Source organism: Pholis gunnellus (genome assembly GCF_910591455.1).
Source record: "Pholis gunnellus genome assembly, chromosome: 4".
Taxonomy (NCBI): domain Eukaryota; kingdom Metazoa; phylum Chordata; class Actinopteri; order Perciformes; family Pholidae; genus Pholis; species Pholis gunnellus.
Window position 1 is genome coordinate 8,824,919 of NC_136530.1, and position 22,084 is coordinate 8,847,002.

The window sequence follows — 22,084 nt, forward strand, 5'->3', positions numbered from 1 at the left end:
GTGTGTGTGAGCTGAGGCAGAGAGAATGTGCTGATCAGAGGGGCTTGAGGATGAGTAAAGCAGATTTGGACTCAGACCATGTGTTGGTTATTTTTGGAGAACATCCAGCTCTCTTCTATATGACATAATACTACAGAGGCAGGTTATGGAGTCCATTGCTGTATGAAGAGTATGTTGTGCGTATACTGTGAGGTCAATGAAGATGGGCCATTTTAGTTGGTTGGCAGTATGATTCCAGCCGTGTGTCATCATTGGTTTTGACAGCATTATATTACAGACAGGACAAATAAATGAGGTTTCATTGAACTTGTATTAGTGCTCATTTGTTTTATGGCATAGCAACATGGTTGGACTTAAAGCACGGTCAAGTTGTTGGTGATGTGATTCGTCTTTTCATTTTTATTTTCTCTCTCTGGACTTTTCATATTGCTTCCTTTAATTGCAGGTACAGGTCCTGGTAGGGGGTGTTTTCTGTGTGATACCCCCAAAAGTTTTCTACCGTTTTTTTTAAATGTTCTTTTTTTTTTTTGTCTGTCTTTGCTTTGTGGAGGATGTTTTGTGCAACTTACCCATTTTGTAAATCATTTAAACTCAAAACACAAATGTTAGTTTATTCCGATGAAGCTTATCACAAAGGATCAATGTTTCCAAACTGTATCAATGAAGCGCTCAGTCAGTCTAAGCTGTATGGATAATGTACGGCTTAGAGTCATTGTGGTGCTTCACTAAGGTGGGATGTCAGTTCAGGTTTTACTTGAACAAGGGCTGCGGTAGTATACACTGTATACTCGTGTGTGTGTGTGTGTGCGTGTGTTTGAACTATAAATAATAAGAGTACCATATAGCGTGCCACACTACCATCTGATGTTGACTGTAAGTTATCTAATGAGCAGAAAACAACTCGGAGGGAAAGTATTTGTTGAAGACTTTAATGTGACAAATGATTAAAGCATTCCTTGAACGTAACGACTGAATCATGAACAAATGGTCAGAGAGGGCGGACCCTGACTGAAAGGCCTGGCTGATCGGCAGACCTGGGCAGTAGGAGTGGGCGATATGTATATTTTATTTGACTATGAATTTTGTGGAATTTCATATCGTTTACAGATAAATTAAGTGGATGGGAATGTCTGTTTTTGGTTTGTCCAGTGACTTAAATACCTGGCAAATCCAGATATTTCATCAGATTGATGCACAAATCCAGTCATTCCAATACTGCCAATAAGCAGTCCTACTCATTGATTTGCAACATTGCCTGCATTGGTCGAATACAGTAAGAGATATTTAAGGTATAACTACCTCAGTATAGCAAAATCTGCACCAGTGCTCGCAGCAATCGTCATATCACTCAACCCTACTGGGCATAGAAAGTCAATATACAGTATTTAGATGAAAATACATGTGGTGTTCTTCGTTTCATATGTCTTATCAAATACAAGGGGCTATTGTTTACACCCTCCAAAGAGCTAAGCCAACGAAATCAAATTCACCTCAAGTATTTGAAAAATAAAATAAAATAAAACTATCAGCAATCCTGGTTTACTAACTGCTGGGGATGAACAGAGTCTCTTCGTGGGATTAAGGAGGGATGATGAAGAGCAAATGAACGGAGCAGGGATGAAACGTGCTGGAAGATGCCCCATCTAGCCTTTCGGAGCCGTGTGCTGACGCAGGAGAGAGGAGATGGCACTGGATTCAGTGACCTCCTCGGGGAGAGAGCCCTCCATGTCTTTGATGGACGGGTCGGCTCCAGCGTTCAGCAGGAGCTCCACGATGTCGGCAAACTCACACGCCGATGCTATGAAAAGAAGAGAGAAAAATGATGGAGGAGTTATAGTTAAAAAGGACAAAAAAGCAAACATTTATGCACACTTTCTGCAAGGCATTTTGGTTTTTTTAAGCCATGCTAGCTGGTGTACGGCTATATGGGTCGTTCCGTTGGTCGGTCCACCGCTTTGGTCCAGACTGAAATATCTCAGAAGCTATGGATGGATTGCCAAGAAATTTGGTACAAACATTCATGTTCCCAAGAGGATGAATCCATGTAACTTTGGCATTCTCCTGACATCCTTCATCAGGTCAACATTTCAATGTGTCCAGTACTTTGGTTTATAACCAAATTCCTACAAAACGAATGAAGCCTCAGCTCAATTTATGTTAAGTGCTAATTAGCAAATGTTGGCATGCTAACACGCTAAGCTAAAATGCCGAACATGGTAAATGTTAATCCTGCTAAACATCAACGTGTCAACATCGTCATTGTGAGCATGTTAACATGCTGGTGTTAGCATGTAGCTCAAAGCCTTGTTTAAACAATGGACCTGTAATCAGAGCAGAGGAGCGTTGTTATACTGCCCGTCATTTATTCTTCCCTAGATCAATGTCAGAATTGGGAATTTGATGGATCGCTGCAGCTCATTACCGACTGTTATGATGGTGTGAAGCAGTTTTGAGTAAATGTGCCTCATCACTTTCTTCTGCATACTGTAGTCAAGTACAGTACGCTCAGTGCTGCAGTTAATGAAAAGCCAATCTGCAGGCCCAGCACTGACACCGGCCTGGACCTGTGGTTCTCTCAAACACTTCACTTTTGCCCCATTGGCAATTTGTGCCCCACTAAAAGGGTCTTCTCTCTCTCTCTCTCTATGTATGAGGGGGAGGAAATGGGGGAGGCATGCTCTTTCTTAACCCAGTTAGCATGTCTCTGCTTTCCCAATGCACCTCTCGCCCCTCTGGCACCTCAACCCCCCCCCCCCCTCTCCCTCTGTTGTTCTGAGTGCTCTCCTCCGTCGGTGTCAAACGCTCGCTCCTCTTAAAGAGCGGACTCTGTGCTGCGCCATGATCGCTGATGTCAGCAGCCACTGTGATTGACAGCCAGGCCTTTTAACCTCAAGCCCAGGGTGGCTGGCTGGCTGTGTGCATGAGATATGATGATACGTCGGAATGCATCCAAGTGTGTAAGCAAGTGTGTGTGCATGCTCAACTTGTGTCTATGAATAGCACGAGGTGTGTGAGCATCAAACGCTGCAAGAGCCACTTATCTTTCAGCCGAATCAGACTAACAAAGCGTGGCTTATTTTTTCCAGCCACACTTGCAGTCCTCCTCTTGTTGCTCTAAACAGCATTTTATTTAGCTAGTGGTGTGTGTGCGCGTGGCGGGTGTCTCGCCTGGGCCTTGAGCTGTAAAAAGTGGCTGGCCCTCGGGGGAGCCGTAGAGGAGGAGAACAATTTATGGTGAGCAGTAAACCCTCAATTAATCACTTGCCAGCCACTGTGGCCCTGTGCAAAGAGAGGTGGGAATGAATTTTCATTCTCTGCTATTTGTCTCTTGGAGTTCATCGCTTATGTTTATTAGTCATCTTTTTATGCCCCATCCTTCCTTGCTGAGTGTTTGTGTGTGCAGATCTCCAGCAGGTGATGCAACATGCACACACCAACGCCACCAAGCTGGGGGACAGATGGTGCAGCCACACACACACACACACACACACACACACACACACATGCGCACGCACACACTCAGAGGACAGGGGAAACGCCCCTCCGGGACTTTTGTGTTGGGGCATGAGAGGGTCAGGGGAGTCTAAGGACCAGTGCTGATTTCCTCTGGGAGGTCTGCCGATTATTACACACACACACACACACACACACACACACACACACACACACACACACACACACACACACACACACACACACACACACACACACACACACACACACACACACACACACACACACACACACACACACACGCATGTACCCGCAGAATACAACAGAGCGGAATAAGAGGAACTGGGTGAAAAACAACTGTAGAAAATAAAGCCGAGGTATGGAGGAGAGAGTGTGGGAGGAAGCGGAGGGAAAGATGACAAATTTGAGACAAATGTGGGCAAAGAACCAAAAACAAGCTGCTGCATATAAAGAGAGTTCGCACACAGACAACACAATGATGTCAGTGCACAATCGATGTTAAGAGTTTCTTGACAAAATGTGACATTCACCATATGCAAAATAAGCATACATACACTTATCATACAGCTTTATTGCATGAAAATAAAACATAAATACAGTGAGTATACAACATTTTGGACTATAGAGATGAATAAGAAGGTCCTTCTTACCATAATGTAGTGATGTCTGTCCTTCATTATCCTGTAAGACAAAACAATAATATCAGAAAAAACAAAAATATTTTGGTAAGAGAGAAATGACTTTGCTCAAACGTCCCAAGAGTCAACAGGGAAACGTTCAGCTTCTAGAATACCAATCTCCTCCTATTTGTTGGCTGTGGACAAAAGGTGCCACGTTTTCATTGTACCAAATGCAAATTATGAGATATTGATTTGCGGAACATGTGACCTGCAAATGAAATCTTTCAACTTGCAGCTGACTTGCAGCTCTGATCAACCAGAACCAATGAGCCACTGAAACTCACCATATAACAGTAGAGGTGCCTCCAGCATTAATATCACAACCAGTGTTAGCCCCAACATACTGTACATCTCAACCTCACGTCTGCTGCTCCCCGACACATGGCGTGGTCACAGTGGAAACTAGATGTAAGGTCTTAGAGACGTAGTTTGGGCGTAATGGGAGGAACAGGAACAACTCCCATTATCCTGTTGCTTCGGTAGTGTTCATGCTTTATTTAAATCAGGATTCATACAGTCTGTAGCTTCATTTCATATATTCTGAGTGTTAACATTGGACCTTAGACATCAAGTGGTAGATATTATGGTTGTCAGAAGTCCCTGATATCTCAGACTCAGTTTTTTCGTAATGATGGTCTGAACAATATGACGTGAATGCAGCATTAGTCCTCTTTAACTGTGACATGTCCCTATACTGCATTTTAGCACACGTTACTGAAACAGAATTTTACATTTGTTAGGGACAAATCTGAGTGTAAATACTTGTTAGCAGAGCAAAACATTGTTGGTTTTGGTATTTTCCTGTAAAAATTATTTTATATTTACAGCCTTATCTTTTTAGATAAATCAACCATGGAGGCTATGTGACCCTGACACACAACAACTCAGGGACAATGGAGAGAAGAGTGTCAGAGGGTGACCTGAAGATCAGTGGTGGTCTCGTGCAAGTGTGTGTGAGTGAGTGAGTGAGTGAGTGAGTGAGTGAGTGAGTGAGTGAGTGAGTGAGTGAGTGAGTGTGTGTGTGTGCAGGCCGATTTGTGGGTGTACGGTAAAAATAATACCTGGGGTCAAGGCGTCAATGATAGAGATATAATTCTTGTTAGAACTGTGGATTGGACACAGGAATGAGGAAATATATGTGTGTGTGTGTGTGTGTGTGTAGGTATAATAAGACTATATATATATGACAGGCATCATCAACAGGAGCTTCAGTTCTTAATCACTGTTCCTGCCTGCCTTTGCACCTCATAATGATGATAAATGGATAAACTGTTGCCTTCAGTCACAGAACAAGAGCAGTCGTTGAGCCAAGCACAATGGTCTCAAATTCTCAGAGACGGATTAAAAGCCAGCAGGCGCACTGACATTTCCTTCGGTGCCCTAAAATGTCACTGCAGTGGAACTTCCTCCAAATTACTGAAACTGTTACGGCGAAATTATTCATTAGTCTTTCCATCTTTGCCCTTCCAACAGCAGATCCTCACATGCACCTTCCTGTTTTTGGTTACTTTCATGTCCTTCCTCTACTCTCATCAAATTCTTCCTCCTCTTCTTCTTCTCCTGACCTCCCTTTCTCCAAACCACACCTCCCTCCCTCGTCTCTTTTCTTTCATTACCTCTCCCACCGTCACCTCTCTCTTTTTCCAGTCCCTCCTTTCTCTCTCTCTCCTTTTCATTACCACATCAACGTCTTGAGCCTTTTCCTTTCCTTCTTCGTCCTCTTCCTGTCTCCCCTCTCTAGCTGGGCCCGGTGCAGAGTGATCCTATTGTTGTGTGTCTCTCTCTCACTCAGGAGCAGCACTTCGGGGACCTGCTGATTGGATTAGAGCTTTCTATTCCCTCTGGGTGGATCACAGAGCACAGATGCAAATCGCCACGAGCGTGGAAAGCGCGCCGTAGTTAACCCAAGGCAACAATGCTGTCTGTCTGCGAGTTAAGTAGCAACCTGTGATGTATCGAGGACATTGTGTCTGTCTCTCACAATGATTCAGAGAGACGGAGAGAGATTTCACTGTCCAGGCATTTTCTTGAAAAAAAAGAAAAATGCCTGAGGATGGTCTGCCATGAAGAGGAAAATACATACTTAACTTACTTTCACACTCACTCACACACACAGACACACACACACAGACACACACACACACACACACAATGGGGCAGTGACAGATGTTTAAAGCCGGGGCAAAGTATAAGACCTTGATGCACACAAATACATACAGTTATAATTAAAGTGTAAGGGGTTTAAACCCTAATCTGCTGCGAGCGCTAATCTGCAGTCAGTTGTTCAGCAAGCTCACACACACAGAAAAGTATGAATGAGTGGTTGATAATTCACAAGCAAAAACCTTAAAGCGCAGCGACACTGGAGGCAAAAAAAGAAAATACTGTTATATAGTATGTTGCCTGTAACCGCGCATGTTTGTTAGGAAACATTTTGCTGGGGTGTGTGTGTGTGCGTGTGTGTGTGCGCGGCGTACATGCTTCTTGCATGTTCATGTGAGGGGTCAGCGGCCTGTCCTCTCAGCGTTCCCTAATGCCCCTTCATCCAGGACGGAGGCTTGATGGAATCACAGGAAATTGGATTGTCTTCCATTTGCTTTGGAAGCAGCCTGGTAGAGACACTCCCTCCCCTCCTCAGCCCACCACTCTTCCCCCCCCAATACCTGCAGTTAGCTACCCCCCTCCCCTCTCCTCTCCTCTCTCTGGTGCACCCCCTGTTCCCATCCCATTACGGAGGCGTGTCGCACCAAACCCCTGCTTTTACATGTCGTCCAAAGTTTCCCCTTGCGGTGCAGAAACGCTGGGCTGGATGTCAGCAGAGTGCTCAATAAAGCCGCTGCTTGCACAATACCAGCAGCAGCAGCAGCAGAGATCCAGCACTGTGTAGTGTATCACCCTAATGGGGTGGAGCAATATGCTTAGGAGCAGCATGGATGGGGATTGATCTATTAGTACAATTGCAGTTTTGCTGAATTTAAGTCACACCAATCTATCATTTTTACCACACACACACACACACACACACACACACACACACACACACACACACACACACACACACACACACACACACACACACACACACACACACACACACACACACACACACACACACACAAAGTGAAGCGAGATGGATGAAAGAGAAAGACAGCTAAGCAAGGATGTAGGAAGCTTACGAGCGCAGTCCTATTTCTTTACAGATCCAAAGCAATACTGTAACTACTTCAAAATTGGTCCAATGAAAGATGATCGTGTGTGAATACATTTGTGTCTTTTTGTCAGATTGTCCGAACGGAGTGCAGGAGTCAGACTGAGGTCAACAAGGATCGAATAAAGCGCCGTCTGTAACTCTGTTTATCTGCCGGAGACACACAAAGGGACTGTCACAGATGTTGTGTTCATTTCTGGAAAGTGGTTTAACTTGTTTTCTCCGTCTGTCTGCCTTCACGGACCTTGGACGACAGGACAAGAATACTGCAAACAGTCACACAAGCTGTTTACACCAGCATTACGTGAAGGGATCAAGGGCACATCGGAGGCGGAAACTTAACTCAGTCAGGGATAGAAATAGGACACAGAGTTCCCTTGGGCCTATCTCCTCTTGAAACTAGGTTTCAATCTGTCTTTCATTCCGTTTGTCTGAGTCCGAGCCAGAGGAGAGATTGTGGACTGAAGGTAAAGGTCTGTCAGGTCTGAGACTAAAGAAAGCACAGTGTGTGAATGCGTTTGGTGACCCCATGGACTGTAGAAGCGTTCATGTTTTTATTTAAAAAAAATGCTACTTAAAAAGGTGCTGTAATTCAACATCCATAAATCATCGCTACAGTCATTTAAAGACATTAGTGTAATTACAGCTAACAAACAAGACCGTAGCCAAGATTACTGGCAGACATCTTGGCTACGTCACTAAACAAGAGGAGGGGTTTATTCTTCAGTGGGCTACAACACTATCAAAGGAAGTGGGTTATCTGCAAAAGCTAAAAGAAAAAAAAAATCACTTTCAACATGTTTCATAAGATGTGAAATATACAAAAGCTAATGCAGACGTCCTGAGCTGCAGTTCCTCTAATGACCACCAGCTGTATTAAACTCTAGTAGATCTATTCATTCTCACCATCATATCCTCTCTCTCCTACTCTTCCTTTCTATTTCCGCTTCAGCTCATTTTTGTGTCCCGGTAAACTTTTCTCAGGGCTTTTCTTTTCCCACTCTTCCTTTCCCCGCCTCCCCCCCTACTGTCCCTGACAGCAACATTAAACAAGTGGGGAAAAATGGACAAGCAATTATGATTTATGATCAATGCATGCAGCAGCTGCTGACTTTTATAATGACAGTGGTCGGGGGGAGGGAGAGGGGGAGTGAGAGGGTATCAGTGTGTGTGTGTGTGTGTGTGTGTGTGTGTGAGAATCAGTCTCCAGGGTGTGTGCGGGGAAGATGAGGGGTGAATCGATAGGCGTCTGGGATCATTGGTATGCAGATTCCGGCAGATAGCATTATGATGAGCAGGTGCCATTAATCAGAAAGCAGAACACAGAGCTGAGAGAGATGGAGGAGAGGAAGACCCTCCTTCACCGGGTCCCATCTGTAACCAGATCAGCTCCTGTGGCAACGACCTCACGGACCAGACAGATCCAACTTGCAGCACTTTTTACTAAATGTATTACTAATGCTGCAGACTTTTCTGCTCAGCGTAATCTATCACAAAGAACATTTAGTATGCTATATGTAAATATAGAAGTTATATTATTGTCACGTAGATGTGCAGTTTAGTTAGTGCATTTAAGGAAACTAAACATCTGAGATATTAAAGTCAGCTGTAGAACAGAAGCAAAATGTAGAACATTCACCAAATTCGCCCAATACGTTCCATAATGTTATTATAAATCTTATATTTCCTGTCACACAGCACCTAACTCTCAACTCTCTTGAAACGAGGAAGAGTTTCCAAAAGTCCATTGGCACCTGTCTTATGATGACATAATGTATATAATGCATGATGTGATTTGTAATTAATGTAGATGCAGAATAGTCATTGAAATCCATAGATGAAGCAATAAATGCTCATGCAAACATAAAAATAAGTAGATATTGTTGCATGTAAAGGCCTGTGCATGCACATGTTTGCCGTGTGTGTTAAACGTCATGTGTGTGTGTTGGGAAGCCCCCCCCCCCCCCCGTGTTAAAAGGATCTGCAGATCGGGGCCAGCCCTAATTGAATCTGGGTCTCCTCTCTGAGCCGGGAGAGGTAACCTTGCCACTCAGCGTGTGAGCACTGCCACCCACGGTCAAATTAGCCTGACGCCAAAACTCCCCGTCCTTCACACCTCCTGGGAGTGTCCTTCAGGTGCCCGGGTGATCCCGCCCCCCCCCCCCGCTCCCATAGCTGCCATCAGTAACATCAATGCTTGGGGGGGAAACCCTGAATGATTCATAGGTCAAGGGCTGACGGGGGGGGGGGGTCCCGGAGGATGCCAGGGATTATAGATATTCATTGTGTCAGAATTGTGAAGAGGCCTAAAAGTGTGACACACCTTACTCCAGGAAATGTCGTCCATCCCAAAACATCTCCTGTAGGTCTGGAGCAAAGGATAATACGAGCATCTGAAGCGCGATGTGAGTGTAAAAGCTCCTTTAAACGGCTGGACATTCCTTTACCCACGATAGCCTGATTTTCCTGCCTTTCTCTGCCACTCCAGACAAAAGAAGCCTCTCTTTTTCACTAAATCTCCGTTCTCTCCAACCCTGTTCTTTACTTCCCCCTTCCACACTCACCTCCCCTCCCCATGTCGCCGAGGTTGCCTGTTCCCGTGGGACACCTTAGCCTCCATTAAAGCCATCAGAGAGGAGGATGAGGTTGAGACTGAGAATTAACATCGCCAGAGGGCCCCGTCTGTCCTCCTGCGGCTCATCGATGATGTTTAAAAAGAAATATATGAAATAAATAAATACATAAAAGAGTGTAATATGAAAATCAATGGCCAGGCAGAGGGGGCTGCGGCTAAGGCATTTGGAGTGAGGGACTCATAAAGCTGAGTACTGCGGGAGACTGATGGAAGGCAAAACACTTACTTTGTTTATTCTCTCTCCTCACCCCCGTCCCCTCCCCTGGCTGTCTGTATCCAGCTCTCACTCTCTCACTCTCTTCTCCCCCTCCACCCCGCGCTGTCTGAAACGGTCGAGGACAGCTTTAATGCTCCTGACAATTTATGTGGACGGTTAAGAACGATGGAAATCAAATAGTTGAGTGTAGGCAAGGCCCAGCGAACGGCCAATAAGAAAGAAACAACAGCTGATGATGGCAAAGAGGACTGTTACCTGCTGGAATGGCTCTTTAGGCCGCACTATTACTGTCAAGTCGCTGGCTCTTTTCTGAGTGCTCGCATCATAGATTCATAACTGTATCTATGTCCGATAGGCCCTTTTAACAAAGCGCGGCAACAGCCTTCATTTCATCGAGTTGAGCTAATGTGCAGCAAGTACTAAATATGAACGCTATAAGGGAGGCTTACAGTGTGGCAAATAAAATGTCGAGTGGCTTTGTTGGCTTTTACGTGTGTGTGTGTGTGAGTGATACATTACCAAGGTGTGTTCAGATCCCTCTACTTTAACAGAAGTGTACATACTGTAGGCAGGCACGCACACACACACACACACACACACTTTGGAAAATGCAGGAACAATAAATTACACTTCGGCCTATTATAAAGAGGAAGCAAGGAATGGCTTTCTTGAATATCTTCATTAATGTGTGCACTAAGCGGGGGGAGTGTCTCAGAGTCCACTATTAATCTGTTGCAGAGACGTGAGTGTGTGAAGGGGCTCACTGTAGCTCTGACGCCCTGCCTGCTTCCATGCCCAGTTAAATGTGCACCAATTAAATGCTGCAAGCTGTGGACACACGCAGAGGAACATGCATGTACACATTCATCCTGCCTTAGATGTATTGTCCCGCTTCTCCTCTAACAGTCTCTCGGGTTGTGCGATATGGATGGAAATCTCCATCACAGTATGTGTAATCTGATATCGTGTTTATCAATATATAACATGATATAATTTCCGAAGTTGAAACGCGTCTGGCGAATCTGTTGAGAAACTATTGATTCAATAACCAGACATGAATGTCTACTTTTGGCTTATTCAGTGAATACCTCACAAAAGAAGACACTCATGCAAATATAATACTGTCATAAAGCCATCATGATTGATTTGTTAGATGGTCAATAATGTCCTAATACAGCCAGAGAGGTGAAAAGGAATAAACAGTATGTGACCAACTCATATATTTGTTTATCTGCTCTATTTCTGCCTTCATCCCATTTCATTCTCCATTTTTATTCTTTGAATCCTCGATTTATTCTGTGTTCTTACTTTCCCACCTTGCTGCCTTCCCTTTCTTAAAGACACTATATATTCAGGGGGATAGGTCGCACAATTACAAACACACTTACACAGAAGCGCGCGTGCACACACACACACACGCACAATTATGACGAATCTTGCTGGATATTTGTTATGACTGGCCTGACTGAGCCATTAGTTATAGGAGGCAGTGCTGGGAAAGGGGAGGGATACAAACGTGTAATAATGCCTCCACCATAGAATTTCAATCAGCCACCACGGTGTGTGTGTGTGTGTGTGTTTTGATCACACAAGTAGTTGACACCACAGTAGAGGACACAGATGAGATGGTTCAGTGTTCTTTGTTTGCTATAGGCTAAGCATGAATTCAAAAAGCTCTAAAATGTTCAGAGCGGAGCTGCATAATATCCACGATAAAGGTTGAAGTATTTATATTTTTGCTGACTTCCATATGAAACGTCATAAATATTGATACAGGTTTACTATGCTTTTTCATGAAAAATGAGCGCGAACAGATGCTAATGCTTATGATTTGTTCAGTTTGATTAAAATGGAATATTTCCTCTGACACGCTTCTTGATTTGTGAGCCGCGGATTTGGCACAAACCAAGAACACCTTATTTAGGAAACACTTTTTCCTTTGAGAAAGAGCAGTCTTGTGCTATTTGGTAATTGCAGTAGTCCTTATTGATAAGAAAGTCTGACGTTTTATATTTTTTCCATTCATTGTAGCAGCTGTACTGCTTCCATTCAGCAGTGCAGCTGGACTTTTTCATAGCAACACCAGATTATTCAACTAATTAGCAAGACACAACCGTTTTCTCCAAGAGCTGTACGAACGTGTTTACATTTGAACAAACTGCCAGTGATTTATGATGAGTAATGTGAAAACATATGCAAACATTTTGACAGTAGATTCATCGTTTAAGTTATTAATGAAGCAGAAATGCAGATTATTCTCTGGTTCCAGCTGCTCAAATGTAAGGATTTTGCAGCTTTCCTCTTTTTACAACATTTCAATCTTGAATCTTGAACTTGGGAATTAACGATTGATCGATATTGAAAATAATTATTAGTTGTAGGCCTAACTGGTAACTAATAACTAACTAACTGGTATGATGATTGTAACTAACTGCAAGATAACTAACCAACTGGTAACGGTCTGTATCTATGTACATGTCAGTATTTGGGTTTTAATCTTTTAATACTTTATCTTTAATTTACTAAATACATGACATATACAAACAGTTTTGATAAGCATCCGATAATTAAAGACTATTAAAGAATAGTGACAAAGATTTGCGCTGTGTGTTCAAAATCAACATGTCAGAGCTCTCTGGTGAACAAACTATGTATTGAAGACACTGTTCCTAAATGATCTTTAACGTACTGTATATTTGGCCTTTTGTTCTTATGACTTATCAGCCGTAGTTTCCGCCAACACTGACGTCTGCAATGACCAAATATCAGAAGATACATCAGCCCGGTCAATTAATCAGCGCAGCTCTAGAAGCTCTAGAAGGGACACTGAAGCAGCTAATGTGAAAACGTGACAGAGGAAACATCCCTTCATATCAGAAAGATTCACCAAGTTCTCCACGGACATCTGTGAACATTTATCAGTTAGCTTGAGATCTCACACAGTCACAAATTCACTGTTTCACTCTATTATATAACTAAATCAACAGCCCGAGTCAGTCCATACTACTCGTATCAATATCAAATCAATGGATCCATACCTTGAGAGAGACTCTGCCATTACAAATCAGCCACACATACGCGTGTACAGAGCTCCCTCGCGCTATTTTACACACAAGCAGACAAACAAACTGTTGATACCAGTAAAGAATACTTTTCTACAATCTAACTAAAATAATATAACTTCAAGAAATGGAAGAACACGTAAAATCAATAACATATATGTGCCAGTCTGCCCGTCTTAAAGGCTCAACTCCTCGCACACAAACAGACACAAACAGATCTGCCTGCAGCTTCTACATGCAGACTGCGTGTGTGAGACTTGTTGTGTGCTCTCTAGCCACCAATTGTAGGCCGCCCAGTCAGATATTTATTACTATTGATCTAGCTGGTCCTGGCTGGAGACTTTTGTTCTGCCGGCTCGAGGCTCTGACCTCAATTAAGTTATGAATTTCTATCTGATAGACTGGGAGCGCTTGGGGCCTGCCGTGGCCGTGCTACCACGCTGGATTAATTAGAATTAGCGGTGCTGCGAGTTGCCCTCCCCGCCTCATGGATCATGTTGTTTTAATACAAAGTAGAGGCGGAGGCGTGGGAGGGATGGAGTGAAGGGGATGGGAGCTTTGGGAGGAGGAGCGATGAGGAGAGGGGAAAGATGGAGACACACTGAGAGGCAAAAAAAAAAAGAAGAAGGCATGAGTCGAGTAAAAGGATGAGAGACACGACCATGTGCTTAAAAACTGCACCGCCTTTTCCTCCAAATCAACTCCTTTAAACCTTAACACCGTTTCCTTCTGGGCATTGTGTTTGTTTTGTGTTAACCTGCATCTCACCTGTCCTTCCCTCTTTGTTAGCCTAATCCTGGCTCCGTCACTGACCCTCTCAGTAAGTCAGACATTGTATTAATCTACTCTGGACCATTCCTGACCTTTGTTGTAGGTCTGCAGCATCTCCGAAACCAAAGCCCTGCCTATACGACTCCGGTTCCCATGAGTGGGCATGTCCTTTCTACAAATGCATATTTCCATGGCAACCTTACAGCTTGTTGAGAGGGTTAGGGGGGGGGGGGGGGGGTCAGGTGGGATTTCCACCTGTGTGGGTGTGGGATTACACCGTCTGGACCGAGAACGACCACAGGAGGAGCGGACACACACAAACACACATCGTGACTCTTAACTCTTAGTCACACAAAAGGAAACCAAACCAAATATTTGAGATGACCCAAGCATCGGATGAGCCATCTTCATTTTCACTGATTAAACTCTTCTCAGGGGAAAAGTTCCAACATTTTGGGAAATATGCTTTGTTGAAGTAAATTAGATGAGAAGATCGTTTCCACTCCCAGGTCTGTACTGTAAATAGCCAGCAGACGGTTAGCCTGGCTTAGTGCGAAGACGTGAAAATATAAAACATAGACATATTTTGGTCATTACCCATAAAATCTTACCATCTGATACCCTGCCTTAATATGTCTCTAAAACAATGACACTTCTTATAGCTGAACAAACTGTACTGTGGCACTGTTTTCACTGCTGTCGTGATATGATGGAATGTAAACTTAAGCTGATGCCTCATTAATGCTCTTAAATACATTCTAGCACACAGAATATGAGCCCAGTGTCTAAGCCTTAATTTCCATTATTACATTAAGTGAGGTTTTACTGTCATCTTTCCCACAGTTTGTGCCCCACTTTCTCTGGGTGTATTAGCTGAGGGAGCAGTGATACGGTGAGGATGGGGGCTTAATGTGCAGTACCAGGGCCTGATCTACAATTGGCAGGTGGCAGAGCTGTGATCTGTGTATTCAAACACACACACACACACACACACACACACACACACACACACACACACACAACTACCTATTGTAGTCCCCCCCCCCCCCGCCTTGATCCAGGATTAACTATCAAACGAGCCTTTAATGCAGGTTACCAGGGTTTGGGAACAATTCACTTAAACAATCAGTTGATTAATTTCAAACGATTTTCCTCCTCTGCCAAGCAAATAATAATACTTTTTGTTTTAACTCTCAAAGTCCCCCTCCCCTTTTTAATCAACAAATTAAGCATAAATCATGTTTGATCTTTATTTACTGGTTGCTCGGCAGTTGGTAGAGGTCAAGGGAGATTACTGGTCGCTCTGATAGCCTGCAAACAACCCAAACATTCCTCTGTTCCTCTCGCGAACACACACAACCTCCCATACTCTTTGTTTCACATGGCAGCGGCTTTGGGCAAAAAGGACAAAAGGATAAAACTGCTCCATTAAGTTTAACATAATATGTCTTCTCCTGCTTAATTCCTTTCCTTGGCGATTTAATCCCAAGTCAAAAAAACAAAACATAGGATGTCCGAGCAGGTTCTAATGAGAAGCATATCGCTCTGTGAGCTTTAAAGTAGTGAGATAATTTGGCATTTCGACAGAGGGGTATGATTTAGCTGCCTATATTTTTCTCTCAGCCACCTCTTTGCCACCACATAAATCTGCTACCAGTGATTCTGCTGCAAAGGTCCAAGTGTCTTTAACACTCAGGCTTCTACACGGCCGGCTTCCTCTAACACCTGAGAGAAAGGCAGGTGAAGAGGTCCTGATGGCCTGAATGCATGAATTCAGGAAATGTTTGCACTCTGGTTGGCTGAAGAATGCTCCCTCTGAAACATAATGTTTGAGGTTTGCCTTCCTTCGAGTACACATAGTTGCTCAAAAAGGCAGAACAGAGCTTTAAATAATTGAAACACACCTGAAATGATCTCTAGATTACACCATCCTCTCTCTGTTTGTCTCCACTACAAATGATTTAAGATAATGGAAGAAGCATTGGATTATTTCCATCCATGTGTTTGTTTGATACAAAAAGAAATCTGTCAAATCAGACAAAAGTGAGAGGGACATAAATTAAAGGTCTACTCAGATGTATCCACCCATTATCACTACCTGGCCAAAGATTTACGTTTCCTTCTTTGACTGCTGAAAAGTCTTGTCACATTGGGATATCAATTTATATTTCACCGATAGATACACGACTGTAAAGACGCTGCGTCTTACAAATGGACAAAAGCTTCCATCTATACATCAATCGTCCTCTGCTGTCATTATCTTGATATGGCTCTAAATCATTAGCGAAGTGTTTTCGTAGTTATCCCACTGTTAAGTCTTTTATGAACCATTCCCCACAAACCCCCCCCCCCCCTCCCTGCGAGCATTCAAAACAAAAGGGGCCATGCATGACCACAAAAGAGAAAGTCATTTGTGAAATGTCCTGATTATGTGGGTTGTGCAACATAAAACAATTTGCCTGATTACTTCCAATTGATTCGGCCTTACAGTTAAAGCCTCAGTGTGCGGCCCGGTGAACTGCATTGTGTCGTGCCGCTGGGCAGGGAAGAGGAGTAATTTCTCCGATGTGCAGCTGAGCCAGCTTACCGCCAAAGCTAAAGCCTCCTGGATGCTGCTAAACCTCGGGGAGGCAAAACACCATGCTAGCTACCAGCTAACTCTGTCTGCTAAAGCCCTGGGGGATTTGTCTGTGGCACAAAGTGAATTAAAGGTGACCTTCTGGGAGGGATGGAGAGAGAGAGAGAGAGAGACAGAGAGAGAGAGAAGAGCAGTTGGAAGGCTGGAGATGTCAGTGTTTGCCTTGAGCTTGCATGTACACATGTGCATGACAGTGTTACAAGAAATGAGGCGGCTCCTGTGACTTTCGTTCCGCCCTAAATCCACCTGTTATACACTAGAACACACATCTCCATTTTCACTACTGACTTCTAGAACTAAACACGGCCTCTACACTTCTGTCCGGGTGTAGGAAAATGTTGCAACACGTCTTCTTTAACTTCAAGAGATCGGCCCTCCGAGCAAGGCAGTTGTCGTGAGTGAAACTTTGCACTGCGAGAATGCTGATGTTCTGCCACCACCTAAAATGAACCGACTCCGGCTCTGAAGTTCAGTAATTCATGCAATTCTAGAGGTGTAATCTAAAAACGTAAAAGAGATCTGAAGTCCTGCCCTAGTTCTGTGCAAGTGGCTGTTCCACAATGTATTTTCCTATAGAGGGTTTGTTTCGTTGAACTTGTTAAACTATGAGAAGCTGAAACTCAATACTAGTGTTTTCAGTCCATATAACACAAAACTCGATGGAGCTGCAGCTGTTGAAAGCTAACAAAACAAATGTGGTTAGGCCTTTGTTAAAAATGAGAAATGGAAACTAAAACTAGAATGCACAACAGCCTGAAGTCGGAGGCGGGACTTTTGTTCTTTAATGGTAATAACTTCAAATGAGACAGTCTGGGTAAATATTATATAAGAAGTCCTCAATTTCTAACAAAATGGGGCTCGTTTGGCTTCCACTCATTCATTTACCGATTAACCATCACAGAAAGAGGAAAATGCAGCTCACCTGACTGTTGATGTCTGCTTTGTGCTGCAATAATACAGAAACCAGCTCCTTGTGTCCTCTGTCACAGGCCCAGTGCAGCAGAGCTCGGCCCTGCGAACAAGTGCACATCAGAGGATGAGTGTAAGGATCATTTAAATGGCATGTGGAAAAGGTTGAAAGCACAACTAAACATTTAACACCACTGCTATGTTTAAATTAGCTTTATTGCATGCAGTGTCATGTTTGTTTAATTTCAGACAGTTATGAATTACACCAAAAACACACACTCCTCCTCTGCCTCATGCTGCTCAAAGTTAACTTCTACTTCAATCTGTTTCTTTCTGCTTTCAGACAAAACAAATGATGCACGACCATTCAGAACTCAGGAGCCTCTGGGCCTCAGTTCTATAATGAGTGACGAGATGTGCGTTTGTGTGCTTGATGTGAATATGTGTGCAAAGAAGAGCAGTGAGGTGTTTCAAGCGTTGACCAACGAGGGCTCCCGGACAAATCACAGTAACCTGCACACATCTGTAAAGCTTCATAGATGAGACAATGTGCGCAAAACAAGAGCAGCCCCCTGATCAGCACAACCCCGTACTCTAGAACACACACACACACACACACACACACACACACACACACACACACACACACACACACACACACACACACACACACACACACACACACACACACACACACACACACACACACACACACACACACACACACACTCCTTAGGTCCAAGATCCTTGTTCTAATAAAAACCACGCAAGCTCATTTTTCAGTGAGGCCAATTAGGTAAAGCAAACTCTCCAAGTTCAACTCTGTTGCTTAAATCATATTGATCACCATGGCTGCATGTTAAAATGGATACTTGTGAGCTAGGCCAGAATACCAATAAGTTGCTCTTTCTCCCTCCCTCCCCCTCTCTCCCTCTCTCTCTCTCTCTTTGTCTCCCTCCTCTCTTCCAGGTGTTTCTGCTGCTGACTGCTGGCAACATTCTCACTGAACACCAGAGTTTACTACTTCGGGAGACTGCACACACACACACACACACACACAAATTAAGTGGGCTTTTTGGGGAGTTGCAGTGATTAATAAAACATTGAATGTGTCAAATAGAATAAGTGCAGCATTCAAAGCTGAGAAAACACCATTAACAGAAACATTCAGAGTTTGGGGCGAGCCAGTTTGGGCATTAAGAAGGGTCTGTTCTGATTAGAGCGGAAATAGTCCGATCCATGAAGGTAAACCACTGGTGATAAATGTTAAGCACTCTCCACTCAAGTGGGTAGATAAGTAAAAGCCTCCTTTATCCTCATTTGAAAAGGAGGAAAGAAGCATCGCTGTTTGGAAAGATTAGCAGTTACTGCGGTAAAGGAAGGTACATCTCTAACCAGACACACAAACGGACACATTATGCACAACTGGTCAGTGGAACCAAAATGTATGTACATTCGTTGTCCTTAATGCACACTTGTGGTTTGGCATGTTTGAGTTAGGAGGAAACAATAAGTGTAGTACAGGCATGTATGCAAAAGAGTGTTGCACACATTTGAAAGATGCTAACATGCAGTGATATAATGCTAAACCACATTGGAAGATTACAGTGAATCTTGAGCAGTTTTATGTGTACAGATGTTGTCTGTTGGATATTTATAGAAGACTATTCTACAGTTCTGGTCAATAATAAACCTCTCTAGACTTCTTCTGATGACTGCAGATACACTTAACCAACACATGGTACCGATTGTTTCTAGTCATGCTTTTTATGGTATTCAGACAATTCAGAATCCTCTAGTTGGTTTGCGTCAACAATGAACCGATACAAAGTTAGAGGTTTTAGAGTGAAATACTCTTGTGTTGGAGTTAATTGTTCATGATTTAAAATTGAACCAGATTCACATAAAAAGTGCAATCATAATTAGATTGGAATGGCTATAAAATACAAGCATTTGGATGATTTTGGAAGAGCAAAAGAGAACATTTGCTTGACAAATAGGGGTAAACATATAAACTTGCTCGCATGTCCCACACTGAAGGAATGCAACACAAAACTATAAATTACATTTATCGTGCTTCAGAATTGTTAATTAAAAAGGTTTTAATTGGGGTCAATGTCTGTGTCCTCTCTTTTGGGAACAATAAACAATTGAACGATTTCATTCATATCCAAACAATCCATCTTGTCGCCAGAGAGGTGATTATGACTTGAGTATCCTTTTTTGACTTTTCTTTTCATATAAATTACATACAAAATAATCTGATATTGTCCATCCTTTTACATACCTTTCCAAAATGTTTTATCATACAGGACACATACTGTTATGATTGTGTTACATTTTTATGTGTCTTTATCACCAATCATTTCTGATCAATAAATAACTCCTTTTGGTTCCCTGATTTTTTATTTTTGTTTTACTGTTACTTGAATATAATTGCGATGTTAGATGGCTGTTGCTTGTTATCTATCTGAAAAAATAAGTTAACATCTGCCGCTGTGGCTGAGCAATAAAGAGCAATGTTGCACAAGTATGATGGGATGAGTTCATCAGCCATGCGTGTCCTAATGTATAAAAATACATAACACAGGTGGATATTTGGCCACACACCTAAAGAGTTCGTGCTCTCTCACTGAGCTGCAGGAGCAGATCTGGCTTCTTGCTGATGGGAAACTTACTTCACCATTGCCCTCTGCTGTTGAGCAAGCTGCGCTGCAGGAGCACAAACGACAACAACGGCAGCGGACAGACAAAGCTTTCTCTGCCGAGGTCCCTCGACCATCTGGCCTCTGACTGGCAACTCACGAGCCGACTGCCTGCTTATCTGAAGAGCGGCGGTGATGAAAGGGAGGCAGGGAGCGAGCCATTTGGCCTGGCAGACAGTGAATCGGGGACAGATGAATGGATATCAGGGTCAATCCAGAAAACACCTCGCCATGGTAATAGCCGCTCACACAATTTACTCATCTCTGCCTGAGGAGTGGTTCCCATGTGTTTTGTGGTTCAGATCGTTGAAACCGTTATGTAACGATTGCAAAAAGAGCTGCATGAACCGTCCCCCAGTGACCTGTATTTTTTTCATGATACTCCACTGATCATTTTCACCTGCCCTCCTGCACGAGGGGTCAGAGCACATAACAATAACTCTGCAGTGTGTACAGACTCGGTGCCTTGCTAAAGGGCACGTCAACAAAGTGAATCCCTCCTGACATGGAGGTTGGGCGTGGATCCTCTGGATACATAAATTCCCCTTTCTCTCTGGCCCCCTAGTTATAATACATTCATGCAAGTTTGAACTTTGAAATAGCAACTCTCACATGGCATCAGTACAGTTTCACTTGACTTATTTCTAGGCACTGCGCTCTGTAGTTACCTCTTCGTCTTTAGTATTGACATCCGCTTTCTGGGAGATGATGGCCTTGCTGATGTGGTCGATGTTATTTTCTCTGCAGTAGTCAAAGATGTTCTTATCCTCTTCCCTGAGAGTGGCACAGAAACAGAGATAAAGAAGAACATTCAGTCAATTGTATTCTTTTCTTTTTATTTGTGGATAAAGAATCAGATGACTTTGCTGTGATTTCTTTGATTTTACTAACCCACATTTTGGGATATACGTGTGAGATTTCAGGAACCTCTACACCAACACAATGGAGGTGAACAGATTAGATTTCTTTACACATGAATAATCCACAAACCTCACTGTGAGCAGTTCTCATCGGAACTACTTCCTACTGAAGAAATAGTCCCAAGAAAAATGGTGACAGTATGTAGTCTATGATCCAGAGTAACAGGGAAACTGAGAAAATAAGTTTTCTGTAATTTGGGTGAAGCGACCCATCAACTGCCTTGCGTGTCAATTAAGTGCTTTATGTGTGAAGTGTGTGCACACCCAGGAAAGCAAACACCATGCTACTATATCATGTAGTCATCAACCACACAGATGTAAAAGATAACGCAAACAGCGAACTAGTCTCTCTGTGTCTCTCTCTCTCACACTCTCACACACACACACACACACACACACACACACACACACACACACACACACACACACACACACACACACACACACACACACACACACCCCCCCCCCCCTCGGGAACACTGGCACACGGCACACACACCCAACCACACACATATCTTATCCTACCTCTGATTATATCTCTGTATCTCTAATCACCTCCTGGCATTGGGGACAGGAGTGAGTGCTGGGGGGAGACAGGGTGCAGTGGTGGTGGTGGTGGTGGTGGTGGGGGGGGGGTGTTGGGCGAAGGGGAGAGAAGGGGCGAAATCTCATTTAGAGCTTTACGCCTTCCCCTCCCCTCTTACCCAATGCCGGCCATTCAGATTAATTGAATTTAGTGCTCTATTGTCTGACAGAAACCCCGCATACCAGCCGCTTTACCACTCCCACGCAGTAAGTCAGTCATCCCCAAGGCCAAATCCTCCAGTTCCTGTCTCTGATGTCTGCTCGCTCTGCTGCACTGGGC

The 22,084-nt window shown here is 43.5% G+C and overlaps 1 protein-coding gene across 1 annotated transcript in view; it reads right to left on the bottom strand.

Annotated features, from left to right (window-relative positions):
* Positions 1 to 935: 935 nt before the first annotated feature.
* The window catches only part of acbd6 (acyl-CoA binding domain containing 6), a 28,371-nt gene continuing 7,222 nt past the window's right edge, over positions 936 to 22,084 (bottom strand). The window contains exons 5-8 of the mRNA XM_079157781.1: positions 20,968 to 21,073; positions 17,608 to 17,697; positions 4,125 to 4,155; positions 936 to 1,798 (exon numbers count right to left, since the gene is read on the bottom strand). Of these exons, the coding sequence (XP_079013907.1) occupies positions 1,644 to 1,798; positions 4,125 to 4,155; positions 17,608 to 17,697; positions 20,968 to 21,073 (382 nt within the window). The 3' untranslated portion in view covers positions 936 to 1,643. The remainder of the gene's footprint in view (positions 1,799 to 4,124; positions 4,156 to 17,607; positions 17,698 to 20,967; positions 21,074 to 22,084) is intronic.